General features: G+C 33.8%; 1 protein-coding gene across 1 annotated transcript; it reads right to left on the bottom strand.

The window, feature by feature from the left end:
- Positions 1-1,454: 1,454 nt before the first annotated feature.
- On the bottom strand, positions 1,455-16,937 carry snama (something that sticks like glue). The gene is made up of 11 exons (XM_064687087.1): positions 16,804-16,937; positions 14,619-14,794; positions 14,319-14,553; positions 13,458-13,634; positions 12,869-13,014; positions 12,082-12,240; positions 11,390-11,670; positions 9,613-9,968; positions 8,247-8,393; positions 7,441-7,731; positions 1,455-3,488 (listed from the first exon to the last, which is right to left on the bottom strand). Exons 2-11 carry the CDS (start codon positions 14,782-14,784, stop codon positions 1,691-1,693), a joined length of 3,756 nt encoding a protein of 1,251 aa, XP_064543157.1. The 5' UTR covers positions 14,785-14,794; positions 16,804-16,937; the 3' UTR covers positions 1,455-1,690.
- Positions 16,938-17,808: the final 871 nt, after the last annotated feature.

Genomic DNA, 17,808 nt, shown 5'->3' with positions numbered 1-17,808 from the left:
GTGAATGGTCTGCAACTATATACAACAAATTATACTTTTAAGCAAATACCATATTGCATATGTGTACATATTACAGCTGTAAACTGGAGAATTTATTTATTCTGCAATTGCTATTTTCAGCTACGTGGTACTTGTACCCATTGCATATGCTTAAGCGAATGTTTATATTGATTTTAATTTTTTTATTGTTTGCAGCCAAAAACAAGCTTGTCGTACAAATCTTGTTTATGACTGGAAGATTCCAGTCTAACTACTGTACGAAAGATTAAGCTGTTGTTATTGATTTTGTTATATACCATTTGCAATTTAAATTAATGTTTTATCGGGACTATCATAATTTATTATTTATTTACATACGTTGCATTGGCTTTTTTGCTCGCACACATATTATTGCATACTTTTGAAATCCACAAGCTCTTCTAGCACTTAATAAGCTTCGTTTGATGTAAGCCGTAAGGTATGCTGTGGGGAGCTTTCTGCAGACTACAAAGATGAAATTAAAAAAGAGTAATGTACCATAACGGTAAAAAAGCATGTGAATGATTTTGTAAAATAATTAATGCGCAATATAATATATAACAAAAACAACTCTGCAAGCTTGGAAGCTACAACGGCTATTTTCCAATTCCACACGCACCACTAGTTTTATATATTTCGATATTTTCTTCCACTTCCGTTATATCGCAAAAAATAGATATGGAGACTAGGTTTATAAGAATAACTCGAAATTTTATATGAGCTAGATACACGAAACTTGTTGTTAAGGTTCGCGCACATAATAAAGTTTAAAACTATTTCCTCTTTTTTATGCCTCCCACCATTCCACACAAAATATAAAAAGTAACTTAAAAGACTTTTTGTATATACTAACTTTAGGCGTGCTTACGTGTGTGTATATGAATTTTTTCGTGTATGTGTGCATGGAAAGAAGCTAGAAGGTTTGTAACAGCAGTTTGGCGCTGAGTTCAGGGTATCCTCAAGTAGATCACTTCAGACTGGTAAATGAATTAAAATTGGTAAAAATTAATTGATAAGTTATAATGATTTATATATTCTTGATTATCATTGATAGACGACTCAATCTAGCTATGTCTGTCTATCTCTTCGTCCGTCTGTCTGTCACTATGTATAAATGATTCGATCCCAGAACCTATAAAAGCTACAGAAATGTTAAACGATTGTTCTCCTAATCTCCGATAATCGATAACTACCCCGATTCCTAACAATTGAGAAAAATCGATATCGAAATCCTATTTTCGACCAAAACTCTTAGCTAAAGACTACAAATTTGCAATGTAGCTTTTAGTATAGTGTGTAAGGCAGTCGGTGCCTTGGTCAGGGTGTCAAGCACGGACACGAGTATCAAACACGGACACGGACTGTTGTCGGCCAGGCCGTTGTTCAACTCGTTGAGGCATTGTGGGGTCTTAAAAATAATAATAATTTTCTAACAATTGAGGTGGAAAATACTTTGTTACTTTATTATTCATGTCAACGAGCTTGGGTAAAACCTCGATGCCTTTGGAACTGAAAGAAAACTAAAATCGTATTACCCATTTATTTAAACAGTTCCATTTACAATATTTGTATGTACATAAGGTTTTTTATTATAAAATATTGTGTCATTTTAAGTATCTTTTATTATAAATTTATTTTTTTTTTTGTCCCATTGGATTTGATGTTCAAAAATTTACTTCCTGGATTTTTTCTTTTTTTTTAAGATTTTCTTTTTTTTGCTTTTTACATCTTTTTGCTTTTCACTTCTTACGGATTCGGTTGACGAGCATTTTTTTAAACTTTTAAGTTTCTTTATTTTTTTATCCTTTCGTTTTTTATATTCAACTTGATCCGTTATTGGAGGTGTAACATCTTTGATTAGGCTATCGAATTTTGGAACTTTATTACTACACGAAATATTTTCATCAAATTTCCTAAAAGGATTGTCTGGTCGACAGGGTCTTGAGGCAATCGACGAAATAAGCCGCGGTTCCATTGATTTAAAATGCGTATGAGTATTACGATCTGCATCATATTTTTTTCGCTCACTTCTAGAATTTTTTGTGGTCAGCTTGTCCTTGAATTGTAGTTTGTGTTTGTGAATCTCCGAAAAATGGGATTCTTTTTGGGTTGTATTTCCGAATTCATGATCATTCGAAGAGCGATTTCTATGGTCCTCAAATTTTCTTTCTGCTGTTACCACGCGTTCCTTTGAATCCTTCTCCTTTTTTCTAGAATTATAGCTCATAGAATTATGTTTGTATTTTTCATCATTTACATTTTTCACAGAGCTATCTCTTCGATAATTCTTAGATCGTTCTGACGAGTAAGTTCGTTCAACAACTTTGTTTCCTAATCTTTCTTTAACGGATTTATTTAAAGATTTCGGGGAATGCGAGCGATCTTTATGATTACTTTTGTAAGAAATTGAAGGATCTTTAGTGCTATGCTTAGAGTCTATTACTACCTTAAACTCAACAGGTCTAATAGCATTTATAGCTTTTGCAAAAATTGCGTTTTCTGCCTTGCGAATAACATCAGATGTTATTTCTGAATGCTCTTGACTTTTATTAGAGGCCATTTTTTTACATGGATCCAATAAATTAGTGATCATATTATTATCATCTATTTCCCATTTTGATATTTGGATATCATTTGCCTCAGAAATGTTGCCTGACATATTTTCTCTATTTAAATCCGGATCCAAGGCCTCCATATTTACAATAGTTTCTTTCTTATGTAACGCATTTTGATCAATGGAATCGGATATCTTTTGAGTCAGATTATTTGAGCCATTTTCAACGCTATCCAAGCAAACATCCATATTTAAATCTATGCCAGAACATTTTTCTGGTGTAGGCTCAACACCTTCCAAGTAGCCTTTTTTATTTTTCTCCTTTTTGTCCCGCTTCTCTTTCTTATTCTTCTTGCGCTCTGATTTATCTTTTTTCTTTTTCTTTCGCTCCTTAAGATTCATTTTGATGTTATTTTCTTTTTCCATATTGTTGTTAATGGACTCCAAATGATCTTGTGACTGCACAGCAATTTTATGCTTTTCCGGACTGTCCAATTGGGTACTCTGGTGTTTTTCAATTCTTTTGAAATCTTCTCTTCTATCTGGTGTTTTTGGAGAGCTCTCATACGTTTCTGTACATTCGGTTCTAGCAACCTTGGGAGTCTTACTCTTCGCCGGTGGCGTAAGGCTTCTAGAACTATTATCAACTGGTTTGACTTCCACGTTCTTAGTGTAATGTCTTTGTCTTTTAAGAGAAGTATTTTGATCTTTAACACTTTTATCGATATCCATATCTTCCGTCTTATTATTAATGTTAACGTCATTGTCAGTTAGACTCTCAATTTGCAAAGACTCAAACCCAGGAGGTGGTGGCTCAACTGTTTCTGTTTTGGTTCCGTAAGGTTTGTTCACAGGCTTTTCTCCTGTACGAGGCTTGTAGCCGGGTCTTGGAGACGGTGAACGATGGTGTACATATCTGCAAAAAAAAAAATTAAAATAAATTAACTTTAAATAAAACTAGAAAATTTTAACAAAACATCCGACCACATTATGTTGAAGTGTTCGTTTTGGCTTTACTTAGTAGTGTACAAATCTTAAGCTAAGCCGTAAAAATATGGTGAGATACAAAGCGGCGGGGATTCTTCTACACTTTATTATATGTATATATGTGAGAAGAAGAAGCATATCCGCTGCTTACAGTGCTGAGTTTTCTGTGTGAGAAAGCATTCCGCTATTCAGAAGCCACACGAATGAAAACCAAATGGTACAAAAACTACAATGACAACAAGTACACGGAACTGTTTTCAGAGGTATTTTTGTTTTTTGAACCGTGGTTTATCAAAAATGTGTTATGAATATATGAAAAACTTCGTTACTTTTAACTTTTCGTATCTAGGATTGGGAAAAATAGTCATAATATATTTTGAAGGAAAATTTTATATACTCTCTATTTATATGGATCAATAAATGGTTGAATTAAAAAAAAAATAGTTAGAAGCAGGAAATATGGATTTGTGGCTCGAATGCAATTGTTTAGATTGTCTTAGTATAAAAAAATAAACCAATCATGATTGAGTTGTGTATACGGATATGTACTAGATTATTGTACAGTATTCGTTCTTAGACATCTTTGAGAATAAACACCAAATCAAAATTGAATTGAAGAATAACAACGAATCGAGACAAGTTGCATCCAAAGATAACAATACCGAGGAGTCTTCCGAAATATCTTGCTACTTGTAAGTATAGACGTTGCTTTTGAATTTAACTAAAATATTGTTCCCCTTACATTGAAAATGCACACTCCTCATCATTCTTTTTATAATAATTATGAAATTCTTTGCATGGGTACAAAAGAAAAAAAGTTGAAGAAAGTTCCAGCTAACATTGTTCGAGTATGTTTGGTTGGAACCGACGAACATGAGCGAAAATCCATGATTGTACGAATTGCACACTTTGATTATAAATTACTTTTTATTTGTTCTACATACTAGCATTTGAAATCTTAGCATACATTCCGTTTTACCAAATTGGAACATTTTTTCGTTTTTTCGGTCTCGTTTACAATTTTGAACAAAGTTGTGCAAAGCTCTAGTATCTACAGACGTACATGTGAATATTTATATGCATGCATGCATACATTCTCATTTAGTGGCATATTTCAAAACAAACGCAAAATTCGTGGTGTCCTTAATATTTTTGAGTATTTAAACGCAAACACCCCCCCCCCCCCCCCCCCCCCACAAGAGGAAAATTCAAAATATATTCAAAATCTTAAAAATCGTTGCAAATGACCATATCCAAGAGAGGTGGATATTGGGATAAGTGATAAATTATTACAAAGATTTTGAAAAATTAATTTTTAAGTATCATATAACCTTTTCTGCCAATTTACCACATTTGCGGTTAGAAGTTCCAAAAACGTACTCATTTAATTTTTGTGTAGGGGTTTCAAAATAATGTTTAAGACGTTCGAACGAAACATAAAACATCACCCAAAAAATTTGATATCATAATTTTCTCCGATGATGTTTGGATCCTGCAAAAAGTATGTAACAAGTCTTTACTGAATTTTCATAAAGAGCCCTAGATATTTATTTCAACGCGAAACTTTTCCAAACATATCTTTGACCCCCATTTATGCCAAGAAGGAAAATGTGAAACACTTCCCAAATGAATTTGAACAAAGATCTTTGCAAATGATTTTGACGTCGATCGGATGGTAAGCAAGAAAGTTACATACAAATGTTTTTTGGTGTGCTTATGTAAGGCTTTGAAAATATTTTGAAGGCGATCGGACGAAACTTAAAACATCCACCAAACAATCTTTGACCCGCATTTTCAACTGACAAAGCTAATATTTTCCGAAAAATGTGAAAGACACCTCAAAAGAATTTTCTTAAAGATCTTTGCATATGCGCTTAATCCCGAAACTTTTCCCATTCAACCTTTGCATTATTCATCTAAGAGGAGTGAATTTTTCAAAAAGTGAGAGATAAGTAAGCACGTTTAAGATTAAACAAAGATCGATTCGAAAATTAGTTTGAAGTTAGTCAGGAAACTTTAAACCTATCCCAAAATATCTTTGTCCCGCATTTTACCAGTCAGTCAGTCAGGATAAACAGTTTTATATTTGAATAATTATAAACGTAAATATAGGCCTAAGGAAAAAAATTTGTAATAATAATATAGTATTTTTATAATAATTAATAAAATTAATTACAACGGCCTGAATAGCCAGCAAATATAAAAATCGGAAAACAAAATAATTGTTATTCATTGAAACGACGTTTTTCCACTGCCCTGAGCCCTGCCCTGAGCCTGAGCCGACCTTTAACGAGGCCTATGTGAAATACTGTAAGAGGGTCAGAATTAATATAGTGACTTAAGCAATTGTGAGAATAAAGTTCTATATGTTCATGAACCTTACACTCGATCCAAATCAGATATCTTAGATTTTCTTTGATAACTATCTAAAATTAAGATCGAAAGGGATCGGATTATTATGTATGGGAGGTTTTTTCGAATACTGCGCAAATTTAACTTTTCCCACTCTTAAAATTTGTTTTATACCACAAAGTTAATGTGAAAATTCATTGAAGACGAGTTTTTAGTTTCTATTCTGAAGAATTTTACCTCGATCCAAGCTAATGGCTTCATACATTCCGGAAAATTCAATATTTAACTTCAACTAAGCGGAAAAAGAGTGTTCATACGGACAGATAAACGGACAGAAAGAATCAGATAATCTGTTTACTTTGTGAAATACTCAAACGATATTAGCACTCTACCTGCTTAATTAAATTTTTAAAAGAAAATTGTCACTTTAATATATAGATACATTCTAATACATACACACAATACAATTACGGCAGAAATAAACCAAGTAAAAACTTGGCGGTCGGATGGGCCCGTCTACGCCATGCTTTGTGAATGTAAAAAAAAAAAAACAACAACAGGTTGTTTAGAAAATTGTTAAATGTACCTAAAAAATCTTTATCCCAAGACACTTTCCAACTTAAGACTTTAGAAAATATAGATTATAATTATCGGGGGCGGGTGTATTGATCAAAAGTCAATCAGGTCAGTCAGTCGACATTTCTGCCCACGTTAGTTTTGTAGTGAGAATCTTGAAGCTGAAGAAAAAACTTTCGTTTATTGAACCCTTGACCCGTATTTTCCATCCAAGAGTGGTGAGCTTTGCGAAAAACGTATCATACAAATTCTTCAAAGATCTTTGCAAATGAGTTTAAAACCGATGATAAACCAAAAAGTTTCCAAAATTTTCCACAAAATTTCCGCAGTTGCGGATGGAATTTGCAAAATCGCTGAAACCCGTATTAATTATGTTCTTATGAAGGGATTTGAAAATAAGTTTGAAGAAAATGGGGTGTTCTGGAAAAAGCGGACATTGCTACCAACTCAAGATTTGCATGTCCTGGTCACCATTCCGAGGCTGTAACAACTTGAGTATTATAGGCCACGAAAAGAGGAAAATGCTTAGAAAACCAAATCTTAATGTTGTATGTCTACTCCACTGTGTTTGGGCATTATTTAAAGACCACATTTTTCAATAAGGATTATTTTATACTAGCAATGATTAAAAATTGAATTGAAACCTGACTAATAAAAATAATAGAATTTTATCAACAGAAAAAAAAGGGTTACTGTAGTATTATATAAAAACAAAACCTACAATTGTAAAAATCAGTAATCAGAGTGAGAACAAGGTAATTAATAGGTAATGTTTTATTTTTGAAAACAACCAACTGTATATTAAGAGCTTAAGTTGAAGACGAATCGAATCACTTAATTCGTGTCTCCTATGAAAAATATGACCTTTAACACCATATTTTGTTTTGGTTGGGAAAATCGTATTTAATAAATAATATAAATATATATATAAGACCCTTAATTTGTAAAATAACCTCTTCTTCTTGTCGCTTGGTGAATTTGATCCGTTGCTTGAATGGCGTATAACTCGGCTTTGTCGTCTTTCATAGCTGTATTCACGCTTTCTTTCCCGAGAACGAGTTCTCTTTTCATTGGTCATCATTTCTCTAGATGAACCTCTATCATACACTGGTGACTTAAAACGATGACGCAGTCTTCCAGGCGATCTAGATCTGTGATGGCCAGGACTTCGACGGCGATCTACTTTTAGTTTCTCTTTTTCCTTCATTATTCTGTTAAAAGCTTCTAGTGGATCATCTATTAGTCTGAAAAAGTTTATAAATTTTATATTATTAGAAGATATTGAATATTAAATATTAATCTCTAATTAGTAGAGTTATATATGTTTGTGATCTACTCTTATATTATTAAAACATCAGTTATATGTATAAAATTAAAACTTAAAACAAAAAGGAACACAATAGATTACAAAAGTGTGATCTATCCCTGTTCTGTTAATTTTATCTATAATACTCGTACACTGTACTTAGCAAGAATATCAGAACAAAATTAAAACAGTTTAACTCAATGCATAAAGAAGAATATTTATTATTTCAATGAATATAAAAATTATTAAAATTTGATATTGACAATTAACATTGTTTTGCAAGAAACATAGGGTAAACATTTTTTGAATTTCGGTAGCAACCGTCTAATCAATATAATCTGACCATTTACCAAATAATAATTACCAAACTGTATTTTTTGTGTTGGAAAACTAATTAGCCCTATTTAGGGAAAACAAACTTCACAATCGCATGAGTAAGATTATTTCACTTACCCTGTGCCAACCTTTGCTGCTACTCCTTGATAAATAGAAGCCAAATTCGACGATTGAAATGTTTGCGTTGGATTAATATTAATATTACCCGTTGTAATATATGATGGATTCATATGATGTACAGGTTGGTTTTGATAGTGCCCGAAGCTGAAATTTTAAAAGTTTGTATATATAAATAAACAGTAAACAGTAAAAACCTACGTTTACGTAAATTGTTCTTAAATTTTAATTTATTTTCAACAAATAAGAATGCTCTATCCGGCTATGCCCAACTAGCAGATACCCTGAGCCCTGCCCAGAGATGCCGATTTCAACTACCCCCAATATTAACCACAATTATTATGCAATTGTCTTTTTGCAAATATACGAATATTTGATACAGCAATATTGACGACTAGGAGATACCCTGAACCCTGTTCTACCAAATGTGTGTTATGTGTCTTAAAAATTGTTTATCGTCTGAACAGCTCAGATCATGCCAGATTTATGGCCAATACTGCTTCTGTTGACTTCAGCTAATTAAGCCCATTGATACGAAACAAATTTATCGAAGGTTCATCAATTTTTGCTCAACATCCTAATTCCAACCATTGTATAAAACTAGAGTCGGTTGACTCAAGGCACTTGAATTTCTGTTGTAGCACCTGCCATATCAGCTACAGTAGGAAAATACTGAGTTAATTAATTAATTAATACGGATTTAAATGCGTTCATGTTTGATACACTGTCTGTGGATCTAACCAATCTTTCCCTGCACATCTCATTTTATGTTGTACACTCTGCTGATGAACTGCTCTGATGTTATATGGTCCTTTACTGGATAAAATTCTGATTCTTGATCAACTTGTTCACTCCTTGGGATTGTTATATAACTCACAAATTTTCTACCACACTTTAAGGATCATCCAACTGTTTTTGTATACTTGAGCTCTGGCTTCACCCGTCAAGATCGTAATTGTCTATGATATCAGACTCTTGCCAGTTCCTTAACATTTTCTTGTTTAAATGCTGTGACTGGAATGGCAATATGTCTTCCAATAACATCCAAGTCAAGTTACTTAGTTTAACAATTAATTTATTAAATGTCTTGCTATCAAGGGTTCAACTTATAACAATTATTTTAACTTTAACGAGTTATTGAGTCAGCGATTTCTACATCCGCTCTCTTCAACATCACAAACAATACTATCAATAATGGCTCCTACTGCCCCAATAAATTTCTATCTTATACTAGCCTCCATCTGTTTGTTGGCATGTTGGGCTAGCCTTACTCTAATCCTTAAACTTATGGTTAAAAGAGAAATAGAGAAGACTAGCAAGAATAGCTCGGAATTGCTAGGGCAAAGAATTTTTCTACTTAACTTACCTTATTGGGGGCCTATGTGCCATATTGTTATAACCATTATTGTATGGAGACATGTGGAGGATTGAAGGACACCGGGGCATTTGAATGTATGTTGGCTTATAATGATTTATGCGATGGCTCTGGTCCGGGTTGACTACAGGCTTCTCTCTTTGTTCGTTTATGTGATGGTTTGGATTTGGATATTTATGGTGATTCCCGACCGGAGTAGGCAAAAGGCTTCGTTCATTTTGAGGCTTAATGTTATCATTGCGGGCATATGGCTGCTTTATTTCATGATCCGATTTATACTCAAAGTTAACTTCATGCCGTTGAGTTACATTATTGCCAACTGATATTTGTGAATATGAAGGTATAACCTAGAATGGTAAATCATAATAATAGGTTATTTCTAAGCAGCAGCCTCTACAGTTTATGTTTAAAAATACTATTATAAAAAAAAACGTTGCATGGTATCGTAGTAATATTATATTATATTCTTCATAAAAATAAAAAGATAGATCAATGTGTAAAATAAATAAATAAATCTAGCAGCCAATACATAAAATATATTCTTATTCCAATGGCATTGCAATGACATCACTGATGACAAAGGTTCAGGTACATCCAGCAGTACTGCCATAAGGGAAGTTTGCGTAAATTGTGGCCAAACCACAAGAACGCCCTCTGCACCCGCGTTCTGCGTCCACTCTGGTGGAATTGCCAAGGACTAACGTTATCACCCAGAAAAGTGCTTGTCTATCCTCTCAAGACACAAACGTCCCGCAAACGTATCTAAACGGCGTTAAATGTGGCCAAATACCTGGTGTAAGACAAAGCAGTAAAAACGGAACCTTTGGTGCATAAAGGTACATATCAATGGGAGTAATGTATGCTGTTTTAGGTTTTTAATAAAATCGAAGGGACATAACATTGTTCTCGAATAAGCAACACACAACCGATGTTCATTTTTAGCTTCTGGGACCAATTCTGCTTATACCATGTTTTTGCAGAGCATCAAGCATTGCGCGTAGCTTATCTCACTGATAGAGTTGCAGTTTATATCCTCTACCCACGAGCTTCATCTGCATCTCAAACCGCCTTAGAAGATCTTTACGAAAAATCATTTCAGACGTGTTTCACACTTTTTGCAGAATTCAAGCATCCTCGGTGTAAATGCGATTAAAAAATTTGTTTGGGAAGTTTAAAGTTTTGTCCAATTTGATTGAAAACTTATTTTCAAATCCCTACATACGAACTTCCACCCGTAACAGTAGTAAATTGGTAAAAAAGGGTTGTATCAAACTTATTTGTTTTCCATCCAATCGGCTTTAAAATCATTTTCAAAGATCTTTGTAAAAATTCATCTGTCACGTGTTTCACACTTCTCTATCTGTGAAGGCCTTACCAGTCTTTTTTTTCAAATGTGTTTACCTTAGCTTTTAATGTAGATGATATAGACTTTCGCGATATATCCTAGAATGTATTTTCCGTAGTGTTGGGCTGAGTGAAAAGGAAGTACAGCCGCAGAAACATAGTACTCAATTTGCGGCATGAACGCTTGTGTGATTTATTTATATATATGAGGGAAGTTCGTTATAGATATCCTTTGTGTTACTCTTAGCAAAAGTTATATGCAATTAGACCAGTCTCCCAGGACTGACTTCTGTTTTTGTGTTTTATGTTCAAGTCATAACAAACAAAACATATATTTCGAAATTAAAAATTTGAACCAAACTGAGCATCATGCAAAGAAATCCTAATAGTAAAAAAACGTTCAATATAACGTGGTATTACTTACCTGTTCTTTATTGGTGTCAGCACTGACGAAGTTGGTATCATTCTCTTTTTGTGGCATTTTTATTGTTATATTATCTTCGTAATCCGAATCAAATTTATCTTTTTCTTTCTTAGTTGATTCTGTATTACTTATAACAGGTTTGCTTATATTTTGTTCTTTTATGTTACTTGTTTGAGCCACATTGTCATTGCCAGATTCCAAGGGCTGCTCTGTTGGGTTCGAGTCATCTTGTTCCGGAGCAAGGATCTCTTTTTTCTCAATTGCCGTACTTGTTTTGCTGACTGAAAACAAATCAAGAATATATAAATAATTATTTATTTGCGGCAGTGTTGTATACATCTATCTAAAATTGAGCAATTATTAAAGTATAGTTCCTTATCGTAGCTTAATCTCGCGTGTATCTCAAGAGACAAATCCCTTAATATGATCTCTGTTTTATATTCATTCAGCACGATTGTGCACAGGAGGTCATAAGATCATTTAACTACCATTCCTTATGCCTACCAAGGTATTAAGACCATCTTAGTTTTCTCAATACTGATTTTTAGAAGCCATTTTTATGTTGCAGTTAAATAGTTTGACGAAACTCTGAGCTCGCTCTTTGATATTTTTTTGTTTTATACTATGATTTTAACGGTTTTTAAATAAGTATATAGCGATGTCTTAAAATATTAAATATATTCATATCTTACCTGATTTAAATGTTCCGAGCTTAGATAAAGTTTCATTTTTATAAACGTTCACTGAATTTCTTAAAAAACGATTTGGAATCAAAGATCCTGGTGAACAATTTTTTTCCTTACAATCTGGACACTCACTATCTTCCGATTCTAGCAATGAAGTTCGAACGCCTGAAATAATTAAAAGAAATTTTCGAGCAATTATTTAAGAATATAATTTATAATATATAAAATTGTAAGTTTTAAAAAATTGTCATTTACGAGGACCTATAAAATCCTCTGCTAAAAATTAATCTTTATCGATTTGGTGAATTATCAATAGTTTAAAATAAACTGCAATTACGCAATGTATATAAGAACTAATATCCCAGCGGATATTCTGGTGAAATGCGAGACTCAACCCGACGCATATGCCATGGTAATCAAACAGCTTTTTAAACTGAGAGCCTAGTTCGCATAGAAACAGACGGACGGACATGGCTATATCGACTCGACTGATCAAGAATATATATATCTGCTATCAACGAGTTCCTACACACGGACGCGTAAACAGCAATAGACGGACAAAATAATTTACGACTAGGCTGTTGATGCTGATCAAGAAAATAAATATTTTATTAGGTCGGATTTCTTTAAACAAAACAATTATACCCTTTCTTCCTATATGCAATGACTTCAGGGTATGGGAATTACAAAAACATAGTTTTAAAGTATCTGAGACCGACGAGTGTCTACATTAAGTTCAATCCCGTGTAATATTGTTCAGTAGTTGCTTTCTTTTGAATTAATTTATACTTACAATCATCGCAAAAGGAACTACCACAGCACGGTATCATTACGGCATCAACAAAAATATTCCGGCAAATACCACATATTAAGTCTTCTGGAATTTCTGGATCCTTCTCGTTGGCTGCTATATAGTTTGAAGTTTCTTGTTCTGTTGAGCTGTAAAATAATAGTAAAAAAAGATATTCATTAAAAATGAAACATGAAAATACTATTATATTCATGGTGCCGTTATTTAAAAACCCATTTATATTAATTTGAGATGTATTATAACATGTTAAGTAACTATAAAAAAAATATTTAAGCGACGGATTTACGGAAGCTTATCGGTTGTCAGTGAGATGATAATAAAGATTTGCAAGCTGAATAAGTGCAGTAGAAAAACTGTAAAAATGACAGTGGCTTATTGTATTTATATTTACTTATTTAATTTCCTTTTATTCACAAAGGAAAATATATCACATCAAATAAAACAATTTAGAGTCTCTACTCGTGACTTCCCGACAAGGGGATACCCAGAACTCTCTTCTGATCGCTTGCGTTAGCAGTAATATGAAAATAAAATTTCCTCCTTGGAATACATGGTAGAACGAATTACTTACATTTCTGGCTTGCCTCTAAATGATCGTGGAATTCCAGTATTTCTCTTTACTTCAAATTGCTCCTTTCCAGAAGAAAAAGTACAGTTCTTAATCCAGTGGCCACCTCTTTTACATTTATTACATCGGTAGGAGGCAGGCACTTCGCCAATTTGAGACTGTCCTTTAATTCTGTGATACCTGCATAATTAAGTCGAATGTATTTTATATTAATATCAATTCAATTTAAGTGGTAGTGGGTTTAAAAATACTCAAGAAAGGCTGTTATCTATTCACTTTAAGTGTTAATGACTTCTAAAATGATCAAGAAAGCAAGGTTGTCTTTGACACATTGAGAGTTAAATACCTTCTAGATATATTGCATAGAAAAGATCTCAAGCAAGTAAAAGGCTCTAGTCGCGAGTTCCCGAGTAGGGGATACCTTGCACCGTCTTCTACCAAAACTAAATGCAGGTCGCGCTTATCGGATAATATCCTCCAACACTTCGCTTCCTACGGAAACCAGACGAAATGTGGACTCGGGGACATAAGTTCGAGCAGTCTACGACTTACTTCAACTAGGTCCTCAAGCATCGAGGGAAACTGTGTGTACCGTCTCTATTATTTAAGATACCAAAAGAGCAGAATTTCACAGATATATCTCCGACAAACCGGATCGTTGCTACTCCAGTTTTAAGAGGTGCTTATCCTCCATGAGATATTACCAACTAGTATAACTTTTAACAGTATAGCTTTTATATTTTAATATACTTTCTATACACCGTATTAAATGATGTATCAATTTACGGTTTCTTAAACTATTGAAAGCAGGTCATTTCAATTGTTAATAGCATTTATATTAAGCTGTTTCGTTAAAATACTTACGTTTTAGGATCATAATCCGCTGTACTTTGCATCATCATAGCTTGTATTTTATCCTCTTCACTGCCTTGCATTTTAAATAAATCCATGTTAAGGTTTTCTGGTTTACTTGAGGGCACGTTTGTGATAGCATTATCAGGAGGCGGATCCCATCCTTTTTTAACTGGGTGGGCCACCGGTATCCGTGCAATAATTAGCGTGGTATTTTTTGGTATTAAAAAATTGTCATCCTTATATTCTAAAATAAAAGTTTTATTCAGTTTAATTAATATGAAATTTTAAAAAACGTTGTTTTACGTTTACCTTCCTTAGTTTGGGCATTGGTTATTTGAAGATCAAAATCAATAACTTTACCAAGTCGTTTCTGCAGAATTATTTCTCTTTTTAAATCGGCAACAGAAATGTGAAGTCCATCGAAAGTTATAGTGTCGAAATTAAGGGTACTTTTAAATTTATAATGTACCGACATTTTAACATTTCTAGAAAAAATAAATATATATCCATAGTTATTTATATATTTTTTTATAATATATCTCTAAAAAACCGATTTTCCTGACTATCGGATTGGTATTCAAGCACAACTCAAACCGTAAGAGCTACGAAGCTGAAATTCCACCTACAAGTATTGGAAATTGTGGAAAACTGTTGTATGCAAATTTTTTGTTGAATATCCATACGGCCTCAAACCCATTTTCAAATACTTAAATCAAATATAAATTTAGCAGTGGAGCTCAAGATAGTACGGATGATTTAATTGTCCAAAGGCGTACTGGAGAATTGCTGTCTAAAATTTAAGGTAAAAAACAGAACAGTCGTGCTTTTCTCTAAACCAGCCTTTTTTCTGTCCCCTACAGGTTAGCGTTTAAAGAGTAGTCGGATATGCCTGGGTTTTTTTTGTGTGATGGGGACCACGATGCGTTGGAGATTTGCCGAACTGATCCCAGAGACGGTAGCACCGTCTGCCTCGGTTGAGAAGTCGATAGAAGGCCTGCTCGGCAACCAAACAGCAAGGACCTGGAGAATGAAGCGAAGGCAGGTCCTTGCCCGTAGTCTGGCAGTGCCCACAAAGGTTGTATGAGGCGAGTAGGACTTATCGGCTCTGCGCTGAGCACAGAGGAGGCACAGCAGTGTTATGCCAGAAAACGAAGAAAAATTAGCAAAGGTTGGAGATCGGGAAGCGCTGCCTGAGTGGAGCGGTCAAAGCCACTCAGAGTACCTTAGACACTCATCTGAGTGGAAGAGTAGATATGGGGAAGGAGTCCCCCGTCGTTTTTTCCATCGAACTTTCTCTATCCCTAATAAAATCGTTGCTTTTAGGATACCTTCGGGAACTCATTCCCAGCTATGAGTAGGGGCATAGCTTGCCGGATAGTCGGTGATTTCCCATCTCTTTATTCTATCTACTTGACACTCTATATATCTAGTATAAGTTTCTCTACTTTATTAAATAACTTCAATAATAGAGTAAATTACGATTATTTGTAATTTTTACTTAAAAACAATATTTTTTCTACTAACAACTCTGAATCAGTGTATATAAATTTGAGGTCTCTAGCTAGCATAGCATCATAAACAGGAAAAGGAAAAACTTATAGATAATTTGAGACAAACTTGATCTGCGCGTAGGTTTCTTATGGTTATGAAGACAGCAGCTTTCATGCAGACGGAGATATCACAATGCTAATCAAGAATATTTAATCTGTATACAGTGGTTAAAGCCCTTTTAGCGAATTGAGTTGTATATTGAACCAAAAACTTGAATATAAGGGATTAGTGTAAGTGTTTCTCTACGTCTTAAGAGGGGATTATATCCTATCTTATGCAGTTTGGAGTGTCACGCAAGCAGTTTTATATACATACGTAGTACAAATATAATTACTATGAATGGGTTGTCGCAAAACTAGCTCAATGAAAACCATTAAACGTTGCTTAAAGCGGTCTTAATCAGCAGCATCGTGCACGAAGATCAAGCCTTAGCAATTGGCAGACATATGCAGCTATATCACTTGCAAGCCGGTGACTAGATATAGGGAATCAGAGACACAGACACATTGAGATATATGTAAATCTATATTGTGCCATCTTGTAAAAGTGCGCCTTTGAGTGGAATACAATATGGTTGCTGCTGTTATGCAAAAGCAACAGAATGCCAATGTATTGACGATCTTATAACGAGATATCCTTAGTTGGCTTTCTCATATGGTGCAGGTTGCAAGGTCCGGCTTTCAAAATTGAAAGTTCTGCTGGATGGGGTATTTAGTAAATAACTGCAACTTATACAATAAGTACGTATATAGATATTAACATAGAATACTGACATAATAAGTATTTGTAAACATATAACTCAACGCAACACAATTACTTTTGGTAAATTATCAAACACACATATGTACATATGTAAGTACATACAAATGTGTACAAACATGCACGTTCAGAAGAGCAGACGTCAAATTTATAATATACTATTAACTTGGTACTTAGTACTTACACTTCTTTACTCAAAAGTCAATAGAATACCACAACAATACTTTCAAGTTTTTTAACTAATTGATAAGATAAAATTAAATTATCATTTTGAGTTTTGTCACAACAAACTGAACTAGTTAAATTAAATGGAACGAGTTTCATTTTGCAATTTTGATTGTTCATGTTTCCATCATTAGCGTTTAGTACATCGCGTTTTAGAATTAGCGTTTATCGATAGACAAATAATATTAACTTAATTTTAATTTTATTTATTAGAAACGAAATTCCTATCAGTGTGCTCCTAAAAAGCAAAAAAAAACATACACCTAAAGCCAGCAAAGTAAAATATCTTATAAACAAATAAAATATACGGCACCATATACCAAAAATTACATTAAATAATTTATCGAACTTTGTTAAGCATTTTACACATATCATACAACTTTTTTAATTTTTTTATTTCTACTGCGATGACTTTAATTAACATATTAAAATGCGGAAATGTCTCAGGTAAATCAGTAGCTACGCTAAAATTGTTGTGCCATAGAAAACCTGTTGCCGTTGGTATTATCGGCAACGTCGATATTTATTTTATATGTGGTAGGGTGTTCGGGGGTATTAGGCCGAGCGCATAGAAACGCCCAAAGAGTGAGAGGGTGGCAACGTCATTTAGCCGGCATACGGATATGTTTGAGATTATCATAGTTTCTTATTTAACAATTCATCAAAACTTTTTTCGCGAGGCACAATTATATTATTGGCTATAATTTATTTTATTTTCCCCCAAAAGCTTTGCGAGTTTGGCTGTTTTTTTTTTCTGTTGTTGACATTGGCGACATTCAATAAAAAGATCTCTGCGCACAGAGGTGCGCAACCTCCGCTGACTGCAACCAAAGTCAAATTATTTTTAATATGCTCAGCAACGTGATTGGAGCCAAATTTGGCGCACGCATACATTGTGGTCACCGTTGCTACCCATATGCAAAGCTGCATATATCGGTCAACGGCTTAGTTGAAGGCCAAAGGC

Source organism: Drosophila montana, unplaced genomic scaffold (assembly GCF_035044405.1).
Source record: "Drosophila montana isolate Dmon_TW-CO22-7 unplaced genomic scaffold, ASM3504440v1 contig_3200_1, whole genome shotgun sequence".
In the NCBI taxonomy this organism is placed as follows: domain Eukaryota; kingdom Metazoa; phylum Arthropoda; class Insecta; order Diptera; family Drosophilidae; genus Drosophila; species Drosophila montana.
This window is presented reverse-complemented; position numbering and strand designations above follow the sequence as displayed.

What these genes read in the sequence shown, in the direction of transcription:
- snama (XM_064687087.1), bottom strand. Translation starts at nt 14,784, where the DNA reads ATGTCGGTACATTATAAATTTAAAAGTACCCTTAATTTCGACACTATA. An exon ending in GCGGATTATGATCCTAAAAC is followed by an intron (nt 13,635 to 14,318) that starts GTAAGTATTTTA and finishes TTAATTATGCAG; the next exon opens with GTATCACAGAATTAAAGGAC. An exon ending in TTTAGAGGCAAGCCAGAAAT is followed by an intron (nt 13,015 to 13,457) that starts GTAAGTAATTCG and finishes ATTATTTTACAG; the next exon opens with CTCAACAGAACAAGAAACTT.